Raw genomic sequence first — 18,070 nt, 5'->3', positions numbered from 1 at the left:
AACATTTGCAATTATTATTATTATTAGTTTATTTAAATACATGTTTTTTTTTATTAAAAAGAAGTAGAGGTATGTCAAAATGTTAGTGCAACTTAAAAATAAATAAATATATCAATAAATCAATAACTAAATAATGCAATTATTGTTGTTGTTGTTATTTGTTTAAATATGTCTTTTGAAAATAATAAGTAACTATGTATGTATGTATGTATTTATGCACATGATGATGATGATGATTATTATTATTATTATTTATATTGTTGTTGTTGTTGTTGTTGTTATTATTATTAAAAAAAACTTGTTTTTGAAATAATAATAATAAAAGAAGAATGGTAAAATGTTAGTGCAACTAATAAATAAATAAATAATTAAAATAGTTAAAATGTTTGTTTATTAAAATACTTGTTTTGATTAATAATATCTCCATATATTTAGTTTATCTCCATATAATATGAATCTATGATTTACCTCAGGTTCACAGGAATCTACTTTGCAGTTGAGTTTATGGTCAACTGATCAGCAGATGTTTGTTTAAATGCTGGTCCATGTGTACATGCACACTTAATGAACTTTACATTTGGCAGGCGCAATAAAACATGCCTGAACAAGAAAACGTCTCCAGTCTGCATGAGGAACAGCATCATATAGCGTGACAACCCGAGTTTAGTTACTCTTTATATCAAAGGCGGCCCTTTCCCAAACGCATTCTCCACGCACGTACATACAAATACACACACCGTCCTGTCTTTCCTGCGACCCCCTCCTTCCTTTCCGTGCTCCTCACGCTATATGACCATCAGGTTGTTCAGGCGTGGTGACCCACAATCCCAGAGGATCACATCAAGACAAAAGACCTCTGCGGTGAGAGAGAGGCAGGCCGGAAAAGGCCACTCAAGCACACACATACATATGCTATAAACAACACCACTACATACTCTCAATGACTTCTCTTATGTTGCCCTCTCTTTCATTACAGTACTGCATGTACAATACAGTTGCATTTAAAAATATGCAGTTGCTTCCAGCTATCTTAAGGTGGTCAAACAGGTTTCTGGACTGGTTAACAAACTAATAACCAACTAAGGCCATGTTGCAACCAGCTACAATGTTCCAAAATACAGCTGCTGTCTGGATTTTCCAATAAAGTATGTGTTAAATTAGTAAAAAGTGATAGTAAAAATTTGAGTATAGTAAAATTGTTAGAAAACTGCAAACAGTTTCCAACATTGATAATAAATCGGCACATTAGATTGATTTCTGAAGGATCCACTGAAGACTGGAAAAAAAAAAAAGAAAAAAGATTTGAATATAAATTTAAATAGAAAACTGACTTCTTAAAAATAAATAAATAAATAAATAAATAAAAAGCCTTACTGATCTCCCTTACTGATATACGTAACATTATACTATTATTATTGTTGTTGTTAAAAATAACAATAACTGCAAAATGTTATAAATAAATAAGTATGTATGTATAGTTTTATTTATTTATTTAAATACTTGTTTTTTGAAATAATAATAATAACTGCAAAATGTTATTACAACTCACAAAATAAATAAATAAATAAATAAATATGTATGTATGTGTATAAAATAATAATAATAATAATAATAATGAAGAAAAAGAATGGCAACATAAATAAATAAATAAATAAATAAATAAATAAATAAATAGTATTATTTATTTAAATACTTGTTTTGAAATTATTATTATTATTATTATTATTATTATTAATAATAATAATAATAATATAAGAAAAAGAAGAGGAAGAATGTTAAAATGTTAGTGCAACTTATAAAAATAAATTAAACTAAATAAATAAGTAAATAAATAACATTTTGCCATTATTATTATTATTATTATTATTAGTGTATTAAAATATTGTTTTGATTCATATTAATAACATTAATAATGGCAAATGTCTGTACAACTTATAAATAAATAAATAGTATGTATACATTCTAACAAATTTATAATGTTCATGTTCATATTTTTGTTAACTACGATATTACATTCTCGCAGCTGAAAAAAAAATGAAAAAGAAAAAAATGTTGTTTTCTGTCTCTGTAAAAATGCCCTTTTTTTTGTTAATAATAATGATAATAATAATAATAATAATAATAATAATAATAATAATAATGGCAACATTTTTGTACAACTAAAATGACAAAACAGACACTTTTAAGGTTTCCATTAATAATATAAAACCATCTAAACTTTTTGCATTATGTTTTAAATATTTTGCTTTGAAAGTGTGCTTGTGTTGTCTTAAATATAAATAAATGTCATTGGCTTGATATTTTATTATCTAATGACACATTTTAAGTGATTAATATGAGCAAAATATGCATCATATTAACAGAAATTATTAAATTAACAAAACATTCTGCAAGGCAGCTAGCTGTTTACAAAATTCCCTTAAAAAAATGAACATGCCGTTTACACCTAGGCCTAAATACAATTTTATTAGTTTATTTTATTTTTAATTTATTTTGTTTTATACAAATCTATCAAAAAATGATGATTTACCAAAGCATGTGGCAGAAATGTGCTTCTATAGCGTACAGTACAAATAAAGTCATGTACACTATATATATATTTTTTTTGTTATGTTTTGACGCCACCTAATGGACACATTGTCGACTGCGTCTTTCTAGGATTTGACTTTAAAACCCTTGCACCCTTAAAAAAATTATGCCTTTTAAAATATCGTATCTGACAAAGAAATGTCAAAAAAAAAATAACTAAACGTATAAGTGATAATAAAAAAATATATATTTATTATAGAAACGAACACCACGTGAGGATATAATGATAGATGGCGCCACTGAAATCCACGCACACTCCCGCGAGCACAGGGCAGCGTCTTTACACGCACTCACTTGCAGTGTCGAAGGTCAGAGGTCGGGTAAAGGTCGTGTTTTGAGTTTCTTTCCCCATTATAAGCAATGGCTTCCATAAGTTGGTTAACATGCAGGCGGTTTTCTCGACTCGTGTGTCCGTTGGCTCAGGTCTTGCGGCGGCCGGTGCTGCAGTATGTGTGGGCTCCAGCGCGCGCCCTTCACCGGGGGGAGCGCGCGACGAGTGGCGGAGAAAAACCCGCTGAACAGAGCACGAGCACTGGAGCAGCACTACATCACTGAACTAGATAAAGCTGATGCGCTGGTAAACAAACACTCACTCTCTGATGGACTTGCTTTGAATGCCGAGTTTATACGCTATTTTAATTTAGAAATGTTCATTTTTTATATTGACGTTACACTAATTACGTTAAGTACTGGTGGTGCTTTGGTACTTTGGTATTTCATGTTGTTCCATGATTAGCATATTTATATTTTATTCACATGGTAATCCAATGAATGTGATTCTACGATGGTACTCGTACAAAATTATCTCTTTAAAGACACTTTAAATATTTAATTTTATTTTCTAGATGCTGAGGAAGTCTCATGAAACAGGTGAGGTCATTTGTCCAGCATTAATGAAATGTATTGAATATAGAAAATCCTGACATCATTTATTCACCTCCATGTCTTTTCAAAGTATGACTTTTTGTTGTTGTTGTTGTTAATGGGTTTTTAATTGACATTTTGTCTACTGTTAATATAGTGAAAAGTAGTATAGCTGTCAAGCTCTTTAAATAAATAAATAAAGTAGAATAAAAGCCTAAATGTAATGTAGTTTTGTTTGAAGAACAGACTAATAATCTGCAAGCTTTATCAAGGTCATTTTTTTGAATGAATCATTATTTAGATTCAGGTCGTTTTAATTAATTGATTCAGTTTAGTCTGATTCATTTCAAACCGGTCTGTATTATTCAGTCAAGGTTTTAAGTAAATAATAAATTACATTTCAGTCTATTCTTCACACAAAGTTCTCACATGACTTCAATTACACAAAAAGTCATATAAACTAATATTATTATACTTTTTAAGGTGAAAAGGGGTTTGGAATGAGATGAGGGTGAGCAAATGATGAAAGAACAATCATTTTTGGGTTACGTTTTGGGTCAGTTTCTGGCCATTTTTTTTTTATTATTATTACTATTATTATTATTGTTGTTGTTATTTATTTTTGCTTTGTGGAAGTATTTTCCCATTAAGGTTTTTAAAAGGTCTCTCTTAAAAAAAAAAAAAAAAAAAAAAAAAAAAAAAGTTTTATAAGTTATAAGACATGAATCAAACCAACCAGCTACCAGCGATGGATGTAAATATGTATAGAAAAAAAGATGTGTGTGTGTATATATATATATATATATATATATATATATATAGATAGATAGATAGATAGATAGATAGATAGATAGATATAGAATAGATATATGTGACCCTGGACCACAAAACCAGTCTTAAGTCGCTGGGGTATATTTGTAGCAATACCCAAAAATACATAGTATGGGTCAAAATTATTATTATTTTTTTTTATGCCAAAATTCATTACGAAATTACGTAAAGATCATGTTTCATGAAGATATTTTGTAAAATTCCTACTGTAAATATATCAAAACTTAATTTTTGATTAGTAATATACATTATTAGGAACTTAATTTGGACAACTTTAAAGGTGATTTTCTCAATATTTAGATTTTTTTTTTGCACCCTCAGATTCCACATATTCAAATATTTGTATCTCGGCCAAATATTGTCCTATTCTAACAATACCATACATCAATGGAAAGCTTATTTCAGCTTTCTGATGATGGTATAAATGTCAAATTTGAAAAATTGACTGGTTTTGTGGTCCAGGGTCACACACACACACACACACACATATATATATATATATATATATATATATCTATCTTTTCTAACAATGAAAGTCTACTCTTTACTATCAATTTACCACATCCTGAATAAAGAAAGAAAAAAATGTAGTGACCCCAAACTTTGAACAGTAGTGTATACTGTTACAAACGATTTAGATTTAAAATATCTAAGAATTCTGAAAAAAAGTTAGCACAGGTTTAAAAAAAAAAAAAAAAAAAATTAAACAGTACAACTGTTTCTAAAGTTGATCATAAATCAGAATATTAGAATGATTTCTGAAGGATCATGTGACAGTGAAGACTGGAGTAATGATGTCGAAAATTCAGTTTTGCATCACAAGAATAAATTACATTTTAAAGTATATTAAAATAGAAAACCACTATTTTAAATTGTAATAATTTTTCACAATATTACAGTTTTTTTCTGTGTTTTTAATCAAATAAACACAGCCAGATAGATGGATTTATACACACACACGCCCATATGTACAAACACGTATGTATGTGGTGCTGAAGAGTTTAAGAGTTACTTTGGTAAGATTTGCTTGTTTTGATTGGTAGAGATTTCTATGCAGAATCATGTAATGTAGGAATTCTTTTCAACAGGAACATGATTGATGAAATCATGTAAACTGGTTGCTTTATAAATTATTAGAGATAAAGTCCCCTATAAAGAAAATGAATGGGATTTTTTTTTTTTTTTTTTTTTTTTTTTTTTTTTAATCTGGAACTGACTTTTAAGCTCCATACGAAAGTATTGAATCAATGTTTTGCTGCCTAAATTGAACATTTTCAGCAGTTAAGATTTTTTATTTTTTTTGTAACATGATTAAGCAGTTAACTAAAGCAATATTTAATTATTTGTTTATTTTTTTTATTTGTTTGCAGGATTTTTGTCCTGGTTCCGAAATGGTCTCCTGGCAACAGGAATCGGCGTTATTGCGTTTGCGCAGAGTGATGTTGGCCGAGAGGCCGGATATGGTACTGTATCTTTTCCCACTCAGTCAGTCTGTTTTTCTTTTAAATCATAGCTTTGTTTTGAATTTCTTTTTCCTTTCCTCCCCCAGTATTCTTCATCTTGGGTGGAGTGTGTGTCTCATTTGGTGGAGCGTCGTACGTGACCAGTCTTTTGACTCTGAGGAGGATCATGCTCCTCTCTCGCCTGACTGTGCTTGTCCACACGAGCTTGGTATCCATTGCTGCCCTCTTCTGGCTGTGCGCGGTATCGCTCTACATCGGCCGCCTGGAGCTGGAGATCATTCACGACGAGGATGAGGAAGAGCATGCGGGAGATGAAAGCGGGGAGTGTGCAGAATGCAGGGCCAGACGCGAGAGACGCGGCGCTGAAGAAAAAGGCCAAGACAAGTGAGACGAGAGAAGACTCTACTGGCCTTTTACACTGACCCAGAAACATGTTATATATTCACGAGCTGTTTAAACTGCTTTAAGAGGAAAGGCGAAACTGTTTTCAGGTCTGTGTGGAGTTGTGTCTTCTACCAACATATCTGTGCAGTACTCCAGTGCTTGAGTGCGTTTTTGTGTTTCTAATACTCTTGAACATCAACTGCCCCACTGTGTACAAAGGGTCAGTGACATAAATTCACATTTTTCCTTTGTAATATTTTTGCTGGATGTGGGATATGTGTGCTGGAACATGAAGTTTATTTCTAAAATAGCACTTATTGGACAACTAGTTAAGTATCATGGTTGTTCAACTGTTATAAATGGGCATGTTCACTATATTATATAGTGATGTGCTTCAGAAGTAAGTTTTCTTTGGTAACTCACTTTACAATAAGGTTTGGTTTTGTTAATGATACATTAGTTTATGTTAATTTATACTGAATATATTTAAAGGAGAAGTCCACTTCTAGAACAACAATTTACAGATAATGTACTCACCCCTTGTCATCCAAGATGTTCATGTCTTTCTATCTTCAGTTGTAAAGAAATTGTTTTTTGAGGAAAACATTTCAGCTTTTTTCTGATATGTTGCCCCGAGTTTGAACTTCCTAAATACAGTTTAAATGCAGCTTCAAACGATCCCAAATGCGGTTGTAAATGATCCCATCCGAGAAAGAAGGGTCTTATCTAGTAAAACAATCGGGTATTTTCATATAAAAAAATACAATTTAAATACTTTAAATAATTTAATTTAAATAAAAGTAAGACAAGATGAACGTTTGACATTTAAAAATGATATAAATTGTATTATTCTTATGAAACTAACCGTTCGTTTCGCTAGATAAGACCCTTCTTCCTCGGCTGGGATTGTTTACAATCACATTTGGGATCATTTGAAGGCACATTTAAACTGCATTTTGGAAGTTCAGACGTGGCACCATATCAGTCCATTATATGGAGAGGAATCCTGAAATGTTTTCCTCATAAAACATCATTTCTTTACGACTGAAGAAAGAAAGACATGAACATCTTGGATGACAAGGGGGTGAGTACATTATCTGTAAATTGTTGTTTTAGAAGTGGACTTCTCCTTTAATTTATAATTAATAATTTTACATTTACAATTTAAATATTCTTTAGTGCTCTTAAACGATTAATCGTGTCCAAAATAAGTTTTTGTTATATATGTGACATAAGATATGTGTGGACTGTGTATTTTTATCAGTTATATACAAGTACACATGCATGCATGTATGTATATATTGAAGAAAAAGTTTAACATTAAATATATTTATATATATAATACATTTTATGAATATAAATATATGCATGTAAATGCTTGTACATATTTTCAAAATATATACTTTGTGTGTGTCTATATATATACACATAATAAATATACACATGGAAAAAAAAAACTTATTTCTGATGCGATTAATCGTGGTTAATCACGATTAATCGTTTAACAGCACTAAAGAAATTAACAATAATCATAATTAATGAAGGCTGTGAAAGTAACAATTTGAACCTTATTGTAAAGTGCTTTTATATTTCATAGTTTTCATTATACAGCATTTTCCATCTATTTAGGTGTCGCTCGGGTTGAGATTTATTTTAAAATGATTACCTCACGTCTCTCACAATTTACTTCCGATTTCCTGCTTTAGCGGTCGCAGTCGTAGTTGCAGTCTTATTTAATAAAATCACTCCTTGCAGATTTGATAAGAACTTCTAGACATCGTCTTCTGCCTCATGGATTTCTCCCAACAGAGATGTCAGGACATCTTTTCTTTTGTTATGCATGAATCCAAAGTATAGATGTTGTTACCTTTTTTTTTTTTTACAGCATGCAGTCGTGCTGGTTGCTGTCTTAGGTGTGCAGATAATCTGCTGACGTGAGATGTAGTGTCAGGCATGTGTGTGCAGACTGCACATGTGCTCATCCAGTCATTTACTCTACTGGAGTGTTTCTATGTTTACTTTTCATTGAATCAGTGCATGCTGCACACCCACAATCAGTCAACTCAAGGTCTAGATTAACTCTAGTTTAAATGCTGTTTTTTTTCCCTGTTCAAAGCAAATACACAGATCTTGCTGGACTACAAGAAGGAATAATTCAACAGTGTCATCCAAAATGATTAAACTGTTGTCAATTTCTCATCTTTCCTGTCTGTCATTTTGGATAAATGATGATTAGTGGTGATTAAGGAATGATTCAGGTTCTAAGCAAGTAAAACAATCATGTTTATTCATACCTCAGTTTGTATAACCAAACAAAAAAATTGCATTTACAGTAATGCATTTACTAATAGACATCTATGAGGCAGTGTTATTTTAGTATTATTTATATACTTTTATAGTATGTAATAACAGTTTGAATGAGCTTTTAATATTTTTATGTATTTGATCCAAAACACAGCAAAAAACAGTAAAATTTTGAAATATTTTTACTATTTAACAGAACTGCTTTCTATTTGATATTATTTTAAAAAATGTAATTTATTCCTGTGATTTCAAAGCTGAATTTTTTTGCATCATTACTGCAGTAACATGGTCCTTCAGAAATCATTTTTTGCTGCTCAGAAACGTATTATTTTTGTTGAAAACAGCAGAGTAGAATTTTTTCAGGTATCTTTGATGAATAGAAAGTTCAGAAGAACAGCATTTATCTGATATAGAAATCTTTTGTAATATTATAAATGACTTTATCATCACTTTTGATCAATTTAAAGCATCTTTGCTAAATAAAAGTATTAAAGTATTAATAAAATTATTTCTAGAATTACAAATTATACAGACTCCAAGATTTTGAATGGTATAGTATATAATGTTATAAAAATCTCTTTAGATCTTTAGATCTTTCTATTCATCAAAGAATCCTGAAAAATTGCACTCAACTGTTTTAAATATTGGTGATAATCATAATAATAATGATTTTTGAACAGCAAATCAGCATATTAGAATGATTTCTGAAGGATCATGTGACACTGAAGACTGGAGAAATGAAGTTGAAAATGTAGCTTTGATCACAGGAATAAATTACATTTTAAAATATATTCAAATAGAAAACAATTGTTTCAAATAGTAAAAATATTTCAAAATTTTACTGTTTTTGCTGTACTTTGGATAAAATAAATGTAGGCTTAGTGAGCAGAAGAGACTTCTTTAAAAAACAAAACTTTAGCTTTTTTTTATTTATTTAGCTTTAACTTATTTTAGTAATTTTGTACTTAAGCTTATTTCAGGTCATCTTTCTATAATGTTTATTTTTTCAATTTAATACATCTTATTTTATTTCAGCCTTCTTTTGGTTACTGAAAATGGCTTTTAATAGTTTATTGTTTTAATAACAAGAGTACTTTGGTGATACTTAAGTAGTGTAACCACTAAAATACACACTTTTGAAATATAATAGCATAAAAATGTAAACATTACTCGTTTAAACATGACACTAGAGTGAAATAAATGTTTACTGACTTAGATGCCATTCAAACTGTCATGACCAGCACATTTCTATACAGTTTTGACATGAAACAATAAAATTGTACAATGTTAGTAAATGGGTAAATGGTTTAATAAACACATAGATGTGCATAGTAAGTGCATTACTATAAAATTGTTTTCTGTTTGACTTTATTGTCAAAAACATCACTATCGTTGAATACTGAATCTTTTTCCACTGTTATTCAGATCAAATTTACTGGGTTAAAACAAGGTTTCTGTGACTGTTAGGGGTTAATTAATTACAACTGTGAGATTGTAGTGACAAAAAGTTGTTAAATAGTAAAAAGTTAAAAACCAAACGTGAGTGCAAGTTGTGTCAGATATCAAGGGCAGGTGGCGTCTCTGGAGGAAGGGATTCACGGTAAACAGACAGACGTGTTGATCTGTATGCGTGTGAGGTTTGTTAATAGCGCCGGGGACTCTGGAACATGTGCGGCGGTTCTTTCATTAGTCGTTCCACTTCTGTTTGTACATCTTCAAAGGGCTGCTTATTTATTTGATTATATATTTTAATTATTGTCATCCGAAGGATTTCTTGTTGTTGATTTCTTGTCACAGTGGCTGTTGTTGTTATCAAAGACCATGTATGAATCCTCAGAGAGATGATGGCACTTATCTGTCGGCATATAAATGCGTTTAAGAATTGTCGCTGTTCGTGTTTTGTCAATTCCAGGACACATTTAGAATTTTGTCAGGTTTTCATTTTGTTTCTTGAGTCTTCAAGAGGTAGATGATTGTCTTTGCTATGTGACTTCTGAACCTGAAGTCTGATTGGCTGATGTCCACACTTCCACTTCTGTCATGCATCTGCTGTTTTTGACTGTGTGACTTTTTTTTAGATGTATATTTATGGTAATGTGAAACGCAGAGCATTCTATAAATGTACTCTTTTAAAACCGATGACATTCATTGTATGTTGATTGTGAGTGTTTATCACGAGGTTACAGACTATTTGTTTATGCATGACCTTCAGTGCTATTTACAGTACATAATGAGTCTATGAATATGTACATAAATGGGGACTATGCAAGCACATTTGTCTCCCGCAATTTCTGAGAAGGACAGGTTTGATGTTTAAGGTGGCGTGAATTCAACGCCGCCACTTAAGATGGAAATGTCATGTTAGTGGCTTTAGAGGTTAACAAGCTGACTGTTGCAGATTACAGCTCTAGTTAAAACTACAGTCCAGACACCAGCTATAGGCCTAAAGAAAGGTATACGTACATGACAAGTTTCTAGAAAATATAAAGAAAGTATTTTTAAAAATGTAAACAGTATATTTTGTAGTCTTTATTGATTTGGGTAATGTGACAGCATCAAATAAATTTGATTCATTTAAACACAGGTAGGCTAAGAAAATAAAAATAAATACAAGATGTGTGTGCGTGTGTTTGGGGGAGGGGGGTTCGATTTTTGTATCAAAAAACACAAATGGTTCTGTTTTAAAAGGTCTCACACATTCAAAAATAAATTGTTTGTTTTCAGTCATCTGAATGGTGTATGCTCACCTAAGATGAAGATTGTACTCATACTAGCTTTCTACAAAAAAGTGTTTTCATTTATATATTTTATATAAACGTAAGAGAGAATCCTCACGCTCATTGAGGATACAAAACGGGAGAATCTGTACAGACAAAGCAGCAGATCAAAAACGAGCGTAATCAGCACGGCTGGCTTACAATGTGAAAAGATGACGAACAGAATCCTAAAGCTGCGTTCACACTAGCAGCGACTTCTGTGGCTGGCGACGAGGTTGCTAGTGGGCGTTCTCACTACTGGTTGCCTTGACAGCGAATCAGGTTTCTTGCCGCTACATACAAACATTTTGGAGGCAAAAGACTAAATATAATATAAATATAAATTAAATCTGTACAAACAAACAAAAACGAATGAGAAGCAGAGCCTACTTTTTTTCATTGAGTATGTTTATCTATGGCTGAGAGAGGAGAACGATCACATGAGCTCTACTGTCTTCTTTCCTATTGGCTGTCGCTCCCGAAAGTCGCTCTTCATTTGCATAAAGTTGAGGGATTCTGAACTTTGTTGCGTCGCTGGACACGCCCCATCCGGTCGCCAACGGTCGCTGTAGCTCGATGTAGCTCTTGTCACCAGAAATCGCCAGCTCTCCGTTGAAATGAATGGGATCGTGTCGCTTTGTCGCTGCCTGTCGCTTGGAGTGTGAACGGGGCTTAAGTAGTGACGCACAAACCCTTTTTCTGTTGGACAGGTAAGTGAGTTAATTATTGCGTAGACCGCTTTTTAAAACTCACTAGTATATTTTACATAACTTCTAAGACAGTAATGCTGATCTACGTTGATAAAATGCAGTGCAACATCGTTGTGGTCCTTCAAATATGCGAAGAACCGAAACGCAAACTCTACCTTAAGTAGTACTGAAAGCACAAAAAGTATGGCAACATTTATTCATTTATTAAACACTACTGACAAGATTAACATTTCTGTTTTTAACTACTGATGGCAGAAACAAAGCTTTTTGAAAATATGAATCGATTGAGTTAATTGCTTTGCAAAATGATTCACTCTTTGGAAGTAGGACTGGGAAAACAAACCTTTTCGAAGCTTGTGCATTCACGCCATATTGGAATTCCCGTAATTACAAGATTCACTTGTAAAAAGTGTTCACGTCCTCATAGAACTCTTAATTACAACTTGTGAACTGGTGCTGCATTCACGCCATCTTGTAATTCTGAGATGAAAACACGTGACATTCTACTTTTACATAATCTGAATTATGTATTTCTATGGCAACGCTATCAACGCCAAGGCCCTCACTTGCTCCTGAACTCATAATTACAACTTGTAAACTCGGAATGTTCTAGAGTTAAAGTTGCGTTCACGCCATATCGGAATTCCCGTAATTATGAGATTCCAACTTGTAAAAAGTGTTCACGTCCTCGTAGAACTCGTAATTACAACTAGTGAACTGGGAGGCTTCTGAGGGCTACAACTTGTACCACATGACCGCTGTACCACCTGACCGACGTAGGCTCTGTTTAGGCATTGATAGTGTTGCCATAGAAAAGCATAATTCCGAGTCCGAGGACATGAACAGCTCAGAGTAGAACGTCACAAGTTGTCATCTCGAAATTACAGTAATTATAATATGGTGTGAACGCAGCATATAACCAACTGCTTCTCAGAACGGTTCAGTGTAGGACTTAAAAACAAACACCACATGTAAATGCAACTAAAACACAACAGAATATGTATAAAAACACCTTTTAACCAACTGCAAATGGTTTGTTGTATGTGTAATCTATTTAATGTGATTAAAAACCCAGGTTTTGTTTATTGAAATCATTTGGCAGTTTGATACACTAAATTCACTGGTTCAAAACAAATAATTTGAAAAGGTTCTGAAGTTTCACAAAGCTGTGTTTCACATCACTATCTTTAACTGTGCATTTTATGTTATATGAACAAGTCTGTGCACTGTTGTAGATCTTATGAGCATCACAGTAAAGCATGGATAGGCAACGTCAGTCCTGGAGTGCCGATGTCCTTCAGAGTTTAGCTCCAACCCTGAAAAAAACCCTCACCTTCCTATGGCCCTTAGTAATTCTGAAGACCTTGATTAGCTTGTTCAGGTCTGTTTGATTAGGGTTGGAGCTAAACTCTGCAGGATAGTGGCACTCCAGGATTGACATTGGCCATACCTACGGTAAGGTGTAGGGTTGCAAAGGGGCAGACAATTTCCAATAAATTTCTGGATTCTTTCCAAAAGTTTGCAAAAATTCTGGAAAGTTTATGGAAATTTCTGCTCCCTTTGCACCCCTGGTAAGGTGTGAGCTATACTTTTGATTCACTGACGTGGAATGATTCACAAGATTCATTTCTTTGGGAATCCATTGGATAAGCTGAGCTACATGGTACCCTTTCGAGTGTTCACTCACATTGCACATTCGCATTGCAAGCTCCTCCTCTTCTCTGAAATCCTGAACTCCTATAGGATAACGCCAGTTTAATAAACTGGCCAGTTGTCGCTAATCTATGCAAATCGTATGCAAATACTGCGTAGCAATCGTATGACAAGCCTGTGTAGCAATATAAAATGTGACGGTATAATATGCAACAATTGCCTGAGAATCTTCTCCTTCATGCTGTCATCGTCACAGATGCACCAGAAGACAAGACAGCTTCTTCACTACATCCGATGGCTACTTTCTGCTGAATTTGCCCCATTGACCTGCCGGACTTGCACAACCACTGCATCGCCTGCCTGGGCCTGTTCTACGCTGACGCAGTGTTTTCGAGTCCAGCTGCGTGCACTGTGCTAAGTTGCCGACGTGCGTTTTGAGGACTCGGAGGAGCATCACTTGTGGTCCTACAAGAACAAGGCACACTGCTGTCAGCGAACCGCTGGTGGGCCCTCCACTCCTTAGAGGTGACAGTGACGTCTCGGCCCAGGGCCGTCGTTCTTTGTCGTCGCCCCTTTCAGCAGTCCTTTTCACAAATGAGAGCCTTTGCCCCCCTCCCTCCATCGCAGACATCATTTCATTTGGCCCTGGGACAGATGAAGAGTCCATGTCTATCTCTGCATCAGAAAAGGACTGGGCTGATTTTCACAAACAGGTGGTGAAATCATGTTCTGCACCCCAGTAGGCACATAGGTCGTGTTCTCCTACAAGGATGGGACGGAGGCCCATGGTTACGTGCTCATGCCCTTCATCATGGAGACAGTCGCTGTGCCTCACAAAGCTCCTGCAGTCCCTGGGCAGTGGCAACATGAGCTTGGATGCAGTGAGAGACCTGCACGAGGTGATGGACTTTGTGCTAATGGCGACAAAGCCATTGGGGCTTTCCGTGGGGTTCATGTTAGTCCTTCACAGGCATCTGTGGCTGACTCTAGCAGACCTGAAGGACTCAGACCGTAAGGAACTCATCACTGCACTGATCACTCCTTCCAGCCACTTCAGTGACAACGTGGAGTTGGATGTTGAGTGATTCTCTGAAGTGCAAAAGTGTGTGATGAATCACACCAGCCTTAAAGATCACACTTCTTTTCGGCTGCCTGCTCTGCTCAGAGATCGGCTAAGCAGCCCACCATGTCCTCCACCACTCCTCGATGTGAGCCAAATGTTTGCCGCAAGTAGTGGACGGGATCCAGAAAAAGGCACAACGGACAGAGGAGGAACCCTCGCCATGACAGTGGACCACTCTCAGATGTCAAGCCTTTGTCTTGACGGACCAGCAAAGAGGAGGAGAGAGCTTGGCCCCCAAGCACTGCATCCTGCATTGTGTTCCCCCTGCTCCTGCAGGCGACAAATGCAATGTTCATGTTTCTGTTTCTCAGAAAAAACAGGGGTACTAAAGGGGCTAAGCACCCTGGCTCCCCATGTGCCTTCTGCTAGGCGTCTGTATGCAAACAGGGAGTGAAATAGTGCTGTGATAGAGATATCGACCCGGCGAGCTGTCCTTTGTCGGATGTTCTACGTTTTCTGCAGCACAGGCTAGATAATGGGAGTCTACCGTGAACTGTTGCTTTCCCTCAAAATTGCTCTGCTTCTTGCCCTTTCCTCAGCATAGGAAATTTGCATGCACTGTCAGTGAAGAACAATTGTATTCGCTTTGGGCCTAGCAACTGCAATGTTACTCTCTGGCCGAGATCGGCCTATGTGCCTGAATCTTTTTCTACAGCCCTTCAAAGCGCAGGTCATTTCTTTCGACGCTCTGTCTTCTGAGCCGTTGACCTCGCATGACGGCGAAGCTCAGAACAGATATGCTAATTTGGTATACCTCAGTTTAGATGTTCTTTGGTCTACCTATTAGCTACAGGCTTTTTAGCTACAGGGAACTGTCGTAACCTCAGTTCCCTGAGAGTGGGAACGAGACATTGCGAAGATTGCTAGGCTCGCTGCTCAATCATAAGTGCAGGGTTCAGTCTTAGATTCTGAGGCAATTGTCACTCTCGCTGCGTTTTATACTGCCGTAGGCTTGTAAGTATTTGCGTGCGAATCATATTAGTTCAGGAAACTGGGCAATTAACTTGCATCACTGATTTACTGAACAAACGGATTCATTACAGTCAGACATTTCAGGAAAGCATGTTTGTTTGCCTGGATGTAAAGATGTGCTTTACATATAACAGTACTTTTTTCCTGCTTCTCTTAAAGTGTGATCACATTAGCGACATTTCACAAATATTGTATGTTGTGTCGTAACACTTAAAAGTCACTTTCAAACTGAGCATCTTTCTATTGGTAAGCATGCCGAATTTGCGTGAAAAATGCGTGATTCCATATCAGGCTTATTCCAATTGAAATTACTAGATTTCGCCTACAAAATTTTGATGTGCAATAATAAATGTGATTGCACCTATACTCAAAAAAAACTGTCTTTAGAAAAACTCTGAGCTACTGTAATACTACTAATAAATGTAATTACACCTGTATGCCACAGGTGTAGTCATTGCTGCTTGTAGTTATTTACTCCTCAATGCTCAGAGCTGAAGAGGAAATGAAAACTTGTCAGACATTCTCCATCCTTTTCTTGCCTATTCTCCAACTCCTCCTTGTTCTCTGGTGTTTTGGTGCAGTTCGTTAGTTACTGATTCCGGGCGTGTCTCAGTGCAGTAGGCCCGCGGTCTGTCTGTCTCTCCCTCAGCGCACGCAGCTCTGCTTCAAATTCAGGGCGTCTACAGGGGCCGCCACACGGCTAAAGGGCACAGCGCCCAAACACACATCCCCACAAGCCAGACTTCACACACCTGCGTTACATGAACTGAGTTTATAATCGCACAACGCGGCATTTCCATCATGAGTAACCAGTACGTTAAACCCGACTTAATTAGTTATTGTGGCAATATGTGAATTTGCAGCACAGGATCACCGAAAACCGCAGTGGTTTCCCTGTTTATTGCCAAAATTAGCCATAAAAGGTACTAATTCCTGTTTACATGTCAGTCTGCTCTTAAGAGATGGCCGTGGAGGATATTTTAGAGGAGAAACTTCGGGTCACAGTCGAGTTATCGTATGCGCACGCACACGGTTCGGCCATTCGCCTTTTCTCCCCAACAACTCGGCTTCTTTAGTATGCAATTCCTTTAGTCGTCAAGAGGGAATGATCCTCACACTAATGAACTGAGGCCTGCCACTTGAATGTAAAACAGGTTTTAACCCGTCTTCAATGTCAGAGCCCCTCCCTGGGGTTTCTTGAAACAACACAACACCATCGCTAACACCAGCACGCTCCGCGTTTCAATCACAACGTCTGCCTTTGTCTCGACCCTCCGGCCTATTACTCTGACAGCAGGCCGCTCACCGACTCCGCTTCAAAGACACAGAGCCAGAGTTATGAATCTGTACACGGATTATGATGAACGCCAATCAAAAGGCTTTATTGTGAGCGGAGCGGAAGAGTTGACAGAGTTGGGTAGCTTACATGTGCTCCCAGAGGGAGCTGTTGTTAAAGCAGCTTATCACATCAATCCGATCCATGTTCTTTCATCTTTCCTTTCTTTTCCTCTTCTTTTGAACTTGTTAACATGGACCGGTGTGGATTACAAAATTTACACAAGATAATAGCTGATTGTTAATCCCTTTTGAATGTTCACTTTTCAAATCCAAAAGCAATCCCCTTCACGCCATTCAAGACAGCGACTTCAAATGTTTTAAAGTTTCCAAGCATGCAACTGGTGTACTTTTTTGCCATTGTATTTTTAGGCTATTCTTAAAAGGATCACTCTGTCAAAAATGAATTCTGTCACGCTCGCGTCACTTCAAGCCTGTACTTAGTTTTTTAAAAACACCAAACTAGACATTTTAAACAATGTGCTGGTTGAACCTTTTCATGCATTTACAGTGAATGAGGAAAGAACTTTTCAAGGCTTCAAAATGGATGTAAAAAGACCCTTAATAGTATACTTTATGTGAGAATCCATTGTTGTCATTAAAATCCTGCTTAAAATGCTTAAAATCCACCTCTTTGGCACAGAAGTAGTGATGTACGATTGGTGAACAAATGATTCTTTTGAGTCACATCTTGAATATAATGAACTGCTTGATTTGGTTCACAACATTGGTCTGAATTAGTCTTCTTTCACAGACTGATCTCAGTTCATCTTACTGTGATCTAGTCGCACAAGACAAATAAAACACTTTCATATACTTAGTAGGGGTCGACCGGCATGTGTTTTTCAGGGCCGATGTCAATTCCGATTGTTAGATCAAGTAGACAGATAACCGATATTTTGAACCGATACATATGTCTGGTATAAAAATAAAATGTCAAAATTAAGTATAACAAAAACTTTCTTTAAATGCATCTAAATTATTTTATCAGCAAATCGATTTTGAAAATGACCAATATCGATAATCATAAAAAATGCTTAATATCAGCCAGGCCGATAATCGGTTGACCCTAATACTTAGTCCTTT

The 18,070-nt window shown here is 35.5% G+C and overlaps 1 protein-coding gene across 1 annotated transcript; it reads left to right on the top strand.

The window, feature by feature from the left end:
* Window positions 1-2,868: 2,868 nt before the first annotated feature.
* tmem160 (transmembrane protein 160) lies at window positions 2,869-6,193 on the top strand. Its single transcript, XM_051130042.1, is given in 5 exon segments — window positions 2,869-3,069; window positions 3,071-3,166; window positions 3,435-3,459; window positions 5,655-5,747; window positions 5,834-6,193. Coding segments are annotated over 5 exon segments (636 nt in total). The 5' UTR covers window positions 2,869-2,949; the 3' UTR covers window positions 6,136-6,193.
* Window positions 6,194-18,070: the final 11,877 nt, after the last annotated feature.

Source organism: Labeo rohita, chromosome 15, assembly GCF_022985175.1.
Source record: "Labeo rohita strain BAU-BD-2019 chromosome 15, IGBB_LRoh.1.0, whole genome shotgun sequence".
NCBI lineage: Eukaryota > Metazoa > Chordata > Actinopteri > Cypriniformes > Cyprinidae > Labeo > Labeo rohita.
The sequence above is the reverse complement of the archived record's forward strand: the minus strand, read 5'-3'. Positions and strand labels throughout refer to the sequence as shown.